The 14764-nt window shown below is 45.4% G+C and overlaps 1 protein-coding gene across 1 annotated transcript in view; it reads left to right on the top strand.

Moving 5' to 3' along the window:
• Positions 1 to 14764, top strand: part of LOC124788944 — a gene marked incomplete at its 5' end in the record, with an annotated part of 135949 nt that overhangs the window by 62816 nt on the left and 58369 nt on the right. Inside the window, 2 exons of the mRNA XM_047256230.1 lie at positions 2174 to 2292; positions 7128 to 7355. Of these exons, the coding sequence (XP_047112186.1) occupies positions 2174 to 2292; positions 7128 to 7355 (347 nt within the window). The remainder of the gene's footprint in view (positions 1 to 2173; positions 2293 to 7127; positions 7356 to 14764) is intronic.

The raw sequence follows: 14764 nt of genomic DNA on the forward strand, positions 1-14764 counted from the left end.
GGTGGGTAACGTCGCCCATAAACAGCCATTTTAAATATATCCCAGTCATGTTCGATGGGGTTCAAGTCTGGGGAACATGCTAGCCACTCTAGTCTGCGATGTCGTTATCCTGAAGGAAGTCATTCACAAGACGTGCACGATGGGTGAGCGAATTGTCGCCCATGAAGACGAGTGCCTTGCTAATATACTGCCAATATGGTTGCGCTATCGGTCGGAGGAGGCATTCACTTATCGTACAGCCATTACGGCGCCTTCCATGACCACCAGCGGCGTACGTCGGCCCCACATAATGCCACCCCAAAACAGCAGGTAACCCCCACCTTGGTGCACTCGCTGGTCAGTGTGTCTAAGGCCTTCAGTCTGACCGGGTTGCCTCCAAACATTTCTCCGACGATTGTCTGGTTGAAGGCATATACGACACCGATCGGTGAAGAGAACGTGATGACAATCCTGAGCGGTCTGTTTGGTATGTTGATGGGCCCATCTATACCACGCTGCATGGTGTCGTGGTTGCAAAGATGGACATCGCCATGGACGTCGCAGGATTCGAGCCTGCAATGATATCGCCAGCCGAAGTGGCCGTGCGGTTAAAGGCGCTGCAGTCTGGAACCGCAAGACCGCTACGGTCGCAGGTTCGAATCCTGCCTCGGGCATGGATGTTTGTGATATCCTTAGGTTAGTTAGGTTTAACTAGTTCTAAGTTCTAGGGGACTACTGACCTCAGCAGTTGAGTCCCATAGTGCTCAGAGCCATTTGAACCATTTTTTTGCAACGATGGCAGCAGCGCAGTTCTGAACTGAAACGCCTAGAACCGCTCGGCCACAGCAGCCGGCTACACAAATAAAAAAGAAAAAGGCACACACTGTAAGGATTAAAAGAACACAAGGCAAAACATGGCCGAAGCATAAAAGTTGTGATGGGTGGCGTAGCACAGAACAATCATGGACGGAAAAAGTATGTACAAGTCAGGCACACAATTAAAACTACAGCACTTGACATCACTGTAGATCGGCACCGAGTACAACATTGACATAGCACACTGATAACGAAGAACAAACTGGGATGATCTACCAAGGGTAGGGATATGAGGGAGAAGGGAAGAAAGGGGGAAAGGGCAGTGATAGAGGGGGGAGGGGAGAAAGGGAGATGGGATGGGGCGCGCCGAAGGGGGCCGGGGAGGGAAGGTTGGGAGAGAAAAACAGCGGAAGAGGGAGTGCAGAGACTCAGGGGGGAAATAGGAAAAACCGCTCTGGGAGAAGTGGGGGAGGGGAAAGGGGGGCTCTGGGGAGGGGGGAGGGAACAAAGCCATGCTACAGCTGGTAGATGTCACGGCAAATTTCATCATCTGGGAGGGGGAAAGTGCTGGAAATTGTCCTCATGAAGGATATAGAGGGTGTGGAGGTGAAGAGAGGGACAGATACGACAATAGAGAGGTGGCAATGGTTGGGGGTGGAGAGGAAGGAGAACACCAGGAGTTGGGGAGTATAAGAGAAACTATTTCACAGATTACATACGAATGCATGGTGTCCATTTTTTCAGACATGTCTGAAGGAACAGACGCCATACAGTATCTGTAGCTGTGATATATAATATGTAAACGGAAAGGGAGAGGCACCATGCACTCATGTACAACTAATCTGCTTCGATAGGCAATGAAAGCAAATCCTTCTGTGCGGATGCTGATTTAGGTTCGACCTTCAGCGGAAATTTAAAAATTGGGGAGAATGGAGATCACGGACAGGGACTGCAGATAGGTGGCGCTAGGTGGAAATGTGAGCCGAGGGGTAGCGTGGCGAGATAATCAGCGCACCTGCGATAAAACTATGTCCGGCACAGTGGTTAACGCAACTGCCGAGTACTCCAGAGATCCCGGGTTCAAGGCTCGGTTCGGCACACATATTGTTTCGTCGCCGCTGATTTTTCATAATGTCCCGAAGCAGCTGATATCATTATTTCCTTCCCTTTCCTTTCGTTTCTCCTCCCTCCTCCTTCACTTCACATAGCAGTTCGCAGAATATCGTAAAAAGTGCTAACAGACCTCTCAGTTATGGTTGTCAGCTCTCCTTCCGTCCATGGTAATAATGGAGTTTGGGTCCACAGAAGCGTGCGAGTGCTGCGAGAACGCCCCAGCTGTTTAAACGGACGTGTCTCCCAGAGGCTGCGTGTGTTGTAGCGCGAGGAGCACGCCCGGCACGCGCGGCGGCCGCGCGACCTGCTGCGGCTCGAGGGCGAGGCGGACTTCTCGGCGGAGTACCGCGACCGCTTCGTCGCCTTCCCGCGGCAGCGGCCGCGGCGCTGCCGGCCGCCCGCCTGCTCGCAGCTGGCGCCGCCCGCCGACGCCCCCATGGAGGTCGGCCACCCAGCCGCACGGCGCACCGCCTCTAGGCACGCCGCGGCACCGCACCTCGCCACCGGGGGTCGCTTCTGTACGCGCCGCTGCTGCCGGGTCGTAGGCCAGCACTACAAGTCTCTACCTCTGCTGCCGCTTCGTCACAGCTCTGTAAACTGTTGGTCGCTGGGCACGAGATCAGTGGAAACGTAGCATTGCTCTGCACCGTTTCGTTTTGCTGCAGCTTTGTCAATTTACCTTCTGCGGTACTGCTTTTCTCTTAGTATTACATTTGCTACTCACTAACATCCGCTTTCAATGTTAAATGTAAACTTTTTAAGCCAATATTAAAATATGCCGAGCCACTGAAAAATGATTGGCTGCATTTGTCGTTCTTAACGCAGCAAAATGGAGAAATGTAAAAGTTACTTCGGGAGTAACACAAGGAAATGTTATGTGGCCGCTACGGTTTACAATTTATTTTAATGATCTGGTGGATAAAGTTGAAGAGTCCGTGCGTCTGTTCATAGAAGATGCTGTTATCTACAGAAAGATCGCAACAAAAGAAGACTGAAGCGAAATGCACGCAACTACTTTTTTTTTCTTCTTATGTCCCACCCCGCTCTCCCCGATCGTATGCCCCGCCACCCAGCCACCCCACTTCCCCCCGCCGTCCATTACATACAGGATGTCCCAGAAACATTGCGACAAACTTCGAGGGACCATAGACTCTGTTTTGAGGAACAAACCGATGATAGGAACCCGTGCCCAGAAAAGTCATCCAACGACGCTACAGAACGTCCAACTTATAGGCTCAACGTATGCCACTAGTCCACCCCTTCGGAAAAAACGTGACTTTCTACGATGACGGACAGCGGGTGAAACGTCTCGAATTGTTGTTTTTTGTTCAGTGATCGCGACTGAGCGTGATAGCGTTACGGAGATGTTTAGCAAACTCAAATGGCAGACTCTGCAAGAGAGGCGCTCTGCATCGCGGTGTAGCTTGCTGTCCATGTTTCGAGAGGGTGCGTTTCTGGATGAGGTATCGAATACATTGCTTCCCCCTACTTATACCTCCCGAGGAGATCACGAATTTAAAATTAGAGACATTCGAGCGCCCACGGAGGCTTTCCGGCAGTCGTTCTTCCCACCAACCATACGCGACTGGAACAGGAAAGGGAGGTAATGACAGTGGCACGTAAAGTGCCCTCCGCCACACACCGTTGGCTGGCTTGCGGAGTATAAATGTAGATGTAGATGTAGACGGTCACGATCGCCAGTGGAGAAGGTAAATGTAGCTGCTGCGTAGGCGGGCCTAGCTCCTATGAATGCAATACTCTGTTGCCTTGATGGATGACAGCTTCGGACATGGGTTTCCACCTGCAGTTTATTTTTGTCGTGTATACGGGGAAAAATTGTAAATTTTAGAGACTTCCGTAAGAAAAATAAACTGCGTATAGAAACCCGTGTCCGAAACCGTCATCCACCAAAGCAACAGAGCTTCGTATTCATAAGAGACAAGGCCTCTCTACGCAGCAACTAGCTCCATCTTCTCCACCGTGACAGTGAGTCGCAATCACTGAATAACAAACAAAAGTGCGAGAGGTTCCGCGTACAGTTCTTCAGAGCATTAAGGCCGAACGGGTGGCCTAGTGGCAGGCGTGGGACACTCTTTATACAGGGTGGTCCATTGATCATGACCGGACCAAATATCTCACGAAATAAGCGTCAAACAAAAAACTAAGAACAACGAAACTTGTCTAGTTTGAAGGGGGAAACCAGATGGCGCTATGGTTGGCCAGCTAGATGGGGCTGCCATAGGTCAAATGGACATCAACTGCGTTTTTTAAATAGGAACCCCCATTTTTATTATATATTCGTGTAGTACGTAAAGAAATAGAATGTTTTAGTTGGACCACTTTTTTCGCTTTGTGATAGATGGCGCTGTAACAGTCACAAACATATGGCTCACAATTTTAGACGAACAGTTCGTAACAGGCAGGTTTTTTAAATTAAAATACAGAACGTAGATACGTTTGAACATTTTATTTCGGTTTTTACAGTGTGATACAGGTACCTTTGTGAACTTATCATTTCTGAGAACGCATGCTGTTACAGCGTGATTACCTGTAAATACCACATTAATGAAATAAATGCTCAACCCGTCAGCCGCAATGCATTTGGCAATACGTGTAACGACATTCCTCTCAACAGCGAGTAGTTCGCCCTCCGTAATGTTCGCACATGCATTGACAATGCGCTGACGCATGTTGTCAGGCGTTGTCGGTGAATCACGATAGCAAATATTCTTCAACTTTCCCCACAGAAAGAAATCCAGGGACGTCAGATCCGATGAACGTTCGGGCCATGGTATGGTGCTTCGACGACCAATCAACCTGTCATGAAATATTTTATTCAATACCGCTTCAACCGTACGCGAGCTAAGTGCCGGACATCCATCATGTTGGAAGTACATCGCCATTCTGTCATGCAGCGAAACATCTTGTAGTAAGATCGGTAGAACATTACGTAGGAAATCAGCATACATTGCACCATTTAGATTGCCATCTATAAAATGGGGGCCAATTATCCTTCCTCCCATAAAGCCGCACCATACATTAACCCGCCAAGGTCGCTGATGTTCCACTTGTCGCAGCCATCGTGGATTTTCCGTTGCCCAATAGTGCATATTATGCCGGTATACGTTACCGCTGTTGGTGAACGACGCTTCGTCGCTAAATAGAACGCGCGCAAAAAATCTGTCATCGTCCCGTAATTTCTCTTGTGCCCAGTGGCAGAACTGTACACGACGTTCAAAGTGGTCGCCATGAAATTTCTGGCGCTTAGAAATATGGTACGGGTGCAATCGATGTTGATGTAGCATTCTCAACGCCGATTCTAAAGCAATTTGTCTGCTACTGATGTGCAGATTCACCGCGACAGCAGCTAAGACACCTAATTGGGTATCATCATTTGTTGCAGGTCGTGGTTGACGTTTCACATGTGGCTGAACACTTCCTGTTTCCTTAAATAACGTAACTATCCGGCGAACGGTCCGGACACGTGGATGATGTCGTCCAGGATAGCGAGCAGCATACATAGCACACGCCCGTTGGGCATTTTGATCACAATAGCTATACATCAACACGATATTGACCTTTTCCGCAATTTGTAAACGGTCCATTTTAACACAGGTAATGTATCACGAAGCAAATGCCGTCCGGACTGGCGGAATGTTACGTGATACCACGTACTTATACGTTTGTGACTATTACGGCGCCATCTGTCGCAAAGCGAAAAAAGTGGTCCAACTAAAACATTCATATTTCTTTACATACTACACGAATATGTAATAAAAAATGGGGGTTCCTATTTAAAAAAAAAAGCACAGTTGATATCCGTTTGACCTATGGCAGCGGGCCAACCATAGCGCCATCTGGTTTCCCCCTTCAAGCTAGACGAGTTTCGTTGTTTGTAGTTTTTTCGTTTGATGCTTATTTCGTGAGATATTTGGTCTGGTCACTATCAATGAACCACCCTTTATATAGGTTTACAAGTTTGCAGCATCACTTTTGTATCCTTTATGGTCAGCCCTTTGTACATAATATTTACAGGTGAAGTAAAAGAACACTTCTGTAGTAGACAGGTCGTACATTCTCGCCAGTTTTGCCGATTTTGACGAAATGTGGTACAGCGAAAGTGAAGAGTTCAAGATCGAAAAACAATGATACACAAATATGCCTCGGCAAACAGTCCCTTGGTAATATGAGTAAATCTTGTTTCTTTTATGTAGAGCAAGCACTTTGCATGCAAAGGGCAAGCATGAGGCTATATTTCATATGATGAACGTTCACCAGACTTTGTCACCAATGAAAATACGAATGACGAAATTTATATTAATATATAATATAATGGATTATAGGTACTCTGAAGAATCCATTTAAAGCATTCTACTTTCCCTTTCACAGTAGGGTGGGAGGTAAGGAAAATGAACTAGAGCATCCTTGTGAAACCGTGATGCAAAGAACTTACAACTTGTACTTCTGTATAATATTTGTCTCAATGTCAGTAAATTTTCAGATGGTTTTAGCCTAAGAATTATTCTCAAACATCAGACTCAAAATCTGGTCAGATATTAGTTCTTCTGCTGTGTGGGCGAGTTTTTTAAATTTTTGTCAGTATCGTGACTGGACGTCGGGAAGTGACTGTCGGTATTTAATAGCCAAGGAAATTATAAAACGAGTAAGATGAAGCTACGAGTAATATGCACCATTGGTTTTAAAGCACTACACTATATATGAAATGTGCTTAAGTAAATAGTCTTTGTTATTACACAGGTCGCATTAGCGTTGCTATTAATGCTTTGATTCTTGGCACAGTATTTCGTACTACTTAGTCGTACACGTAATTTTATTTGTAGTCACAGCTGTAGCTTTAACAATTACACTAATCGTTTCTCCACGTATACTGTAGCTAGATAACAGCTACTGTTTCTGCAATACATACTTTATTTAAAATCTCATTGACGCCTTCATACTGGACAGTCAACACCAGGGAAAAGCATGCACCGCTGCACACATTGCTGAAATTGACAGAGCTTGCAGCTGTTAATAATAAACATTCGCTTGCCTCTTTCGCAGAGTACTGTGTTGACACTCGAATCTAGCTAGCAAGTGTTGTGCCGCAGCATTGTATGAGACTGTCTTAAAATTCAGCTTGTCTGTTTTCTGAAGCAGCTGCCTCGCCTGCAGAGTCTTCCACCAAATAGTAGGAGCAGAGTGACTACCGTGCGCGGCAGGTTGAGCCGTCTCAGTGCAGCGGGCGGGTCTATGTTGCAGGCGTCTACGGAGCAAGCGTCGCAGTACGTGTGCCACGGGTCGCCGGCGCGCGCGCCACTTCTGCGCAGGCGCACTAGCCTGCGTACGGAGGGGGACCTGCTCGTGCGCGAGTCTGAGCTGCGAGCGCGCTTCAAGAGGCTGCAGGGCGCCCAGCGCGCCGAGCTCGCGCGACGGCCCACCACACTCAGGTCAGCGCCCAACCGCCTTACACATTTTATATGCAGCCATGTTGCGTAGTGAGAGCAGAAACGTTTCCTGACCACGGAGGTGGAACCAAGGTCTGACTCTAGTCGCGCCGGAATGTACCACTACATTCTCTGGAGCCTTCTGTCGATGTATTTTATTGTTGAGAGAAGAGAAGTTTGTTGCACAACTTGACGAGGAGAAGGGATAGGTTGGTAGGACATGTTTTGAGGCATCAATGGATCACCACTTTAGTATTGGACGGCAGCGTGGAGGGTAAAATTCGTAGAGGGAGATCAAGAGATGAATACACTAAGCAGATTCAAAAGGATGTAGGTTGCAGTAGGTACCGGGAGATGAAGAAGCTTGCACAGGATAGAGTAGCATGGAGAGCTGCATCAAACCAGTCTCAGGACTGAAGACCACAACAACAACAACATGGTCATCAGTATCATGACGGGTTTGACTGCGGCCAACCACGACTTCCTCTCGTATGCAAAATTTTCATCTCAGATTGTCACTTGTTTTGCGCTCTACGGTCTCTCGTATTTTATCACCTATCTGCTATGACAAATGACAAAATTTTCGCAATCAGCTGCATTTATAGTTTAGTGCCCAGTACTGGCTCATTTCGACTGTTACGCCATTTTCAAGTGGTAGTTGACATGAAAGAAAACAAGACGCAAAGCTGTCCAGGCACGACGGGCAAACGTAAAACATATTACAGGTAATTACTAATATTCCATTAGTCTTATTTCATTACCTTGTCCCAGTGGAACGAGGGTTGCCTGGCAACAGAACAATATTCTTCTCTTCAGCCAAAAGAATGTAAGAAATAAAGATATTGAAATCAAAATTTTAAATGGATATATTATACACGAAAATGTTTTTAAAAGATTCTTTTTATTGGTGGCATTTAAAATTGTTGTTGTTGTGGTCTTCAGTCCTGAGACTGGTTTGATGCAGCTCTCCATGCTACTCTATCCTGTGCAAGCTTCTTCATCTCCCAGTACCTACTGCAGCCTACATCCTTCTGAATCTGCTTAGTGTATTCATTTCTTGGTCTCCCTCTACGATTTTTACGCTCCACGCTGCCCTCCAGTACTAAATTGGTGTCGGCCGGAGTGGCCGAGCGGTTAAAGGCGCTACAGTCTGGAACCGCACGACCGCTACGGTCGCAGGTTCGAATCCTGCCTCGGGCATGGATGTGTGTGATGTCCTTAGGTTAGTTAGGTTTAAGTAGTTCTAAGTTCTAGGGGACTTATGACCACAGCTGTTAAGTTTTATAGTGCTCAGAGCCATTTGAACTAAATTGGTGATCCCTCGATGCCTCAGAAGATGTCCTACCAACCGATCCCTTCTTCTAGTCAAGTTGTGCCACAAACTCCTCTTCTCCCCAATTCTGTTCAATACCTCCTCATTAGTTATGTGATCTACCCATCTAATCTTCAGCATTCTTCTGTAGCACTACATCTCGAAAGCTTCTATTCTCTTCTTGTCTAAACTATTTATCGTCCATGTTTCACTTCCATACATGGCTACACTCCATAAAATACTTTCAGAAACGACTTCCTGACAATTAAATCAATACTCGATGTTAACAAATTTCTCTTCTTCAGAAACGGTTTCCTTGCCATTGCCAGTCTACATTTTATATCCTCTCTACTTCGACCATCATCAGTTATTTTGCTCCCCAAATAGCAAAACTCCTTCACTACTTTAAGTGTCTCATTTCCTAATCTAATTCCCTCAGCATCACCCGAGTTAACTCGACTACATTCCATTATCCTCGTTTTGCTTTTGTTGATGTTCATCTTATACCCTCCTTTCAAGACACTGTCCATTCCGTTCAGCTGCTCTCCCGGGTCCTTTGCTGTTTCTGACAGAATTACAATGTCATCGGCGAACTTTAAAGTTTTTATTTCTTCTCCATGGATTTTAATGCCTACTCAGAACTTTTCTTTTGTTTCCTTTACTGCTTGCTCAATATACAGATTGAATAGCATCGGGGAGAGGCTACAACCCTGTCCCACTCCCTTCCCAACCACTGCTTCCCTTTCATGTTCCTCGATCCTTCTAACTGCCATCTGTTTTCTATACAAATTGCAAATAGCCTTTCGCTCCCTGTAATTTACCCCTGCAACCTTCAGAATTTGAAAGAGAGTATTCCAGTCAACATTTTCAAAAGCTTTCTCTAAGTCTACAAATGCTAGAAACGTAGGTTTGCCTTTCCTTAATCTTTCTTCTAAGATAAGTCGTAGGGTCAGTATTGCCTCACGTGTTCCAACATTTCTACGGAATCCAAACTGATCTTCCCCGAGGTCGGCTTCTACCAGTTTTTCCATTCGTTTGTAAAGAATCATTTAAAATTACACACAGAAAATATCTACTTAATTACTTTACTTTACGCGTTCAGGCCCAGAGGACAGTGCGCTGCCAGAAGGTTCCTCCGCCACTGGGTTCTGTGTTTTGCCTCCTGGCGCCAGTCATTCTCTATTCCAGTCTGTAGCATGTACTCATGGATTCCATCCCTCCATCTCTTCTTTGGTCTTCCTAGAGGGCGTCTTCCACACCGGGGTAAAATCCATAGCTTTCAAAGGCCATCGGCATTTACCCATCCGAGTTACATGTCCTGCCCATACAAGGCGCATGGTTCTCATCAGTCCTACAATGTTTGGTCTATTGTACATCTCGTCTAGTTCACAATTATGTCTGAGACTCCATCCTCCAGTGATCTCATATTGTACCGGAACAAAGATCTTCCTTAAGACTTTCCGCTCAAAAGCAAGAAGATTGTTGAAGTCTTTTTTCCGGACTCTCCAAGTTTCACAACCATACAGTACTATGGGTTGAGTCATTGTTTTATACAGCTGTAGTTTGCAATTTCTGGAGAGACCACGCGATGCAAGAATTTGACTGATACCAAAGTATGATCGCTTGGCGGCTTGGATCCTCGCTTTGATTTCTGCTTCATATGCTGCGTCTTCTGTAAATATTACCTCCAGATATTTAAATTCACGAACCCTTTTGTAGGATCGGTTTCCGACTATCAAAGGCTCGAGTGGGTCTCTTGAATAAGCATGGGTCCTGCTCATCACCAGATATTCCGTCTTTGATTCATTCACAAGGAGTCCAGTTTTGCTTGCTTGCGCCTCCACGCTTTCACTCATTCGCATAAGTTCCTCCTTAGATCTGGACAACAGGGCCACGTCATCAGCAAACTCGAGATGTGTGATTTTCTCACCCTCTACCTCTATACACTCGAAGCTTTTACAAGAGACTTCTCTCATTATCTTTTCAAGTGTCAGGTTGAACAATACCGGTGACACACCATTTCCTTGTCTCAACCCTGTGTTTATGTTAAAGCTATCCGTGAGTTGGTTCCCGAGCTTCACTTTGCCTTTTGAATCAGTGAGACAGATTCCAACTAGGCTGACGAGTTTCTAACGTTTTCCAAACTCCGTTAGGCAGTTCCTCAAGCTCTCCAAGTGGACGCAGTCATACGCTTTCCTAAAATCTATGAAGAGCACTTGAAGTTCTTCGCCATAGTCCCACAAGTTTTCGGTGAGCTGTCGCAACACAAAGATGTTGTCGACAGTTGAATGGCTCTTTCTGAATCCCCTCTTATATTCACCAATCACCTCTTCTGCAAATGACTATACTCTATCCAGTATACAGTTGGACAAGATCTTGTAGCAAACATTCAGTAGGGCGATTCCTCTGCGGTTAGTACAGTTCATTTTGTTACCTTTCCTGTGTATAGTGCATATGACAGCTGTCTTCCAATCTTCTGGGATATCCTCCAAATTCCAGATCCCCTTGATTAATTGGTGAATTTTCTTTTGGAGTCCCTCTCCTCCAGCTTGAATAATTTCTGCCTGGATTCCATCTTCTCTTGGGTTTTTGTTCTTCTTTAGCTTCCTTATCCGATTCTTTATTTACTCCAGTGTGGGTGGAGGATAGTCTTAATCAGCAATGCCAGGAAATTGAAATTCAAACAGATCTTTAGATTCATCACAGTTGAGGAGTTTCCTGAACTACTGTTTCCACCTTCCAGAAATGTCAAGATAAATGGCGAGTATGCTCCCATTATTGTCCTTAATGAATTTTTGGCGGCTTTGATATCCCTTCTTGAGGAATTTTACTTTCTGGTACATCTTTCGCTCCTCTTTCCCCAAGTAATCTTGTTGAGACTCATCTATCAGTCCTTTAACGTACATTCTCTTTCCTCTTCTCAGGGTTGCTTGAGTCGTTCTCCGAACTTCTTTGAACTATGCTTTCCCTTGTGCAAAATCAGCCCGTTGTAACCGGCTCTCCTTGGTTTCTCTTCTTTTGGCTTTCATTCAAAAAAATGGCTCTGAGCACTGTGGGACTTAACATCCGAGGTCATCAGTCCCTTAGAGTTAGAACTACTTAAACCTAAATAACCCAAGAGCATCACACACATCCATGCCCGAGGCAGGATTTGAACCTGCAGCAGCAGCGTGGTTCCGGACTGAAGCGCCTAGAACCGCTCGGCCACACCGGTTGGCTCTTAATGCATTCATTCCCAAACCAAATCTTTTTGGCTCTGATCCGCTTCTTGATGACTACATTAGCCACCTCATTTACAGCACCCTTGCCTTCTTTACACATTTCATCTGGGTTCTCTTGTGAAACCTCTTCCTGCAGATTTTCAAAGCAGTTGCTGAGCTGGAGCTGAAACTCTTCTTTCTTTGTGTTATCTTTCAGCGCATCGATATGGTAGTGTACAACTTTTGTAAGGTTGTTTCTGACTTTGACTTTGGGTTGCACTTTTAGCCAGCTGTTTACGAGGAAATGATCACTCTCACACTCTGCACCCCTTGCTGTCTTTACATCCCCCATCTAGTTCTTTACTTTGATATCTATTGCAATGTGGTCTATCTGATTATCTGTTTTACCATCTGGCGATACACAAGTTCCTTTAGTATATTGTTCCTTTGGAAATTTGCGTTTCAAAGGTTATGAATCTGATGCCATTGTCATTGCTAAGTTCATGAAAACTATGTCTTCCGGTTGTTGACTGGAATACGTTCTCTCTTCCAACTTTAGCATTCACGCCTCCCAGTAGGACTTGACAATTATTATTTGGGGTGCCATCTACGACTACTTCCAGTTCCGCGTAGAATTCATCCTTCACATGGGATGTACTTTCTTCTGTGGGTGTATGGCAATTCACAAACGATATTTTACATCTATCTACGTCTATTGTTAGAACTGCTATTCTAGGGCTCACAGCCTAAAACCCAGATACATCAGCAGCTAGAGCCTTACTGACACAAAATACCATACTCAGTTTGTGTCCTGTCTCAAAGCCTCCATAAAAGATTGTGTACTTCTCGATATCTAGGGTACGAGTACCCTCCCAACGGACTTCCTGCAAAGCGGCAAGATCCATCTTATATCTTTTGATCTCCTTGACTAGACTGATTACGGCGCCTGTCTTATATAAACTACGAATATTCCATATTCCATCGACTAGGACAAGAAAATATGACATACGAAGCTGATGATTAATTGCGAGAAAATTGAAAGTAATCTGTGGCCTGCATTATATTTTAGTTCACTACTCCTTGCTGGGAGGGGAGCAATGAGGAGAGGGAACGAGAACTTGTACTTTGGTGGGGTTAAATTTTTATGGAGATATGTGCATCACGTGCGATGGGTTGTGGGTACAGGTATAATGTAATAGGATGGCTGGGATTCTTCCGTTCCTCAAGGCGTATTTGTTGATATAACGAGCCACAGGTATACTGCCGTTTCGTAGTGTCCAATGGGCACAACAGCTCAGTTCGTCGTCGCACCTAAAACGTCTGATCTCCGAAATATGCTGCTCTTTGGACACTGTAGACCGGCAGTACACACAAGGACTGTTTGACAATAGGATGGTTGGTAGGGAAACTTGGGACTCGAGGAGCAGACTCTCAGGGCTGGGGCCAGGCCATCATCAAGAATGAGAAATAAAGGGGAGGGGGGGGGGATGATAAGAGAGTGAAGTCCTGAAATAGGAAATGGATATGGAGGAGGGCGTTAAATCTCACAGGAGGGCTAGATGTGAGGGAGGATTTTGTTGCCAGAGTGTGACAGTCTGTTCAGATTGAACGCAGAGAGACATAGAGAATGTAAGTGCAGAATGGATGGGATGTGATGGAAAAGGCACGGCAGGACTCCAGGATTGTTAATTGGGAGGAGGGGGGGGGGGAGGAGGAACAATAAGATTCTTGGAGCAGAGTTTACTCGAAGTATAGGATATACGGAGACGATTAATGTGGGCAAGGAGTTGTGGAAAGTGATGATTTGGTAAAGGACTTGTGGGGGAGGATAAACATGACTTTCAAGGATTTTGAAGGATTGATATAACGTTGGTGGGGCAGATATACAGGTGACATTTGCGTGGGAAGGGATAAGTTGGTTCAAGATTTTATAATGGAAGGATGTGGAGGGATGTAACCCCCACGCCCAGCTATCTAGTAGTTTTAGTCTATTGTGGACTTACTGTTGGAAGGTTTGTAGGTGAGTTTTCCATGTTTGTGTATGGTGAAGAGTTATTCTGAGACATTTTAGTGCGTTGGTTAGTTGGCTAGGACGATTTTAAATGGTAAGGTAAAAGTAGTGGAGGCAGAAACTGTGGATAGTTCGTCCTATAATTATTGCCTAGGTTTTGCAAGTATTAATCGTGAAGACCAGCTGGTACCAGTAGAATATGAACTGATCAGGTTGGATCTGGAGAGACCTTTTTGATTTCTAAAGGGTAGGGTACAGGGCTAGCAAATCTTTGCAATCGGAATACTGGAGGAGATGATCAGGCATGCCAGCAATGTAAAGGATATATAGTAGAGATGACGGATCGTTAAGGCATACCTGCAGCAGGATAGATAATTCTGGCAATTTTGAGTACAGTTGGTATAAAGGAAGTTTAAAGGTCGTAGCAAAAATGAGAACAGTGCCTAGGGTGAGTCAGCTGCAATAAAATAATCGTATCACCGGCAGTCGTCTAACCAGTAATAATATGAGCAAGTGAGTGCACGTTGAGGTGTTGTTCTCGCTCGTGACTACACAGAAACTGCGCTACAAAGGCGGGAAGTGGCAGCTCAAATATTGCAACATTCTGAAAAATCACTTGCATTTGGAAGTGTTCTTGTACTTGCTACTACTTTCGAATATTTTATGCCAACTGCAAGCATGACTATTTGTCGTAAGTTTCGTTTGCCCTCTATGCTGGTGGCTGGACAGCTTGGTGGCTGCTCTTCATGTCTGTCAGCTACCGCTTGAAAATAGTGTAATACACGAAACCGGCCAGTAGCAAAAAATAAATGTAACTGCAGCTGATGTCGAAGATTCATTTCTGAAATTGAAGAAAACTAACCTGTCCCTCCGTGTAGTCAGTGTGTTT

Source organism: Schistocerca piceifrons, chromosome 3 (assembly GCF_021461385.2).
Source record: "Schistocerca piceifrons isolate TAMUIC-IGC-003096 chromosome 3, iqSchPice1.1, whole genome shotgun sequence".
NCBI lineage: Eukaryota > Metazoa > Arthropoda > Insecta > Orthoptera > Acrididae > Schistocerca > Schistocerca piceifrons.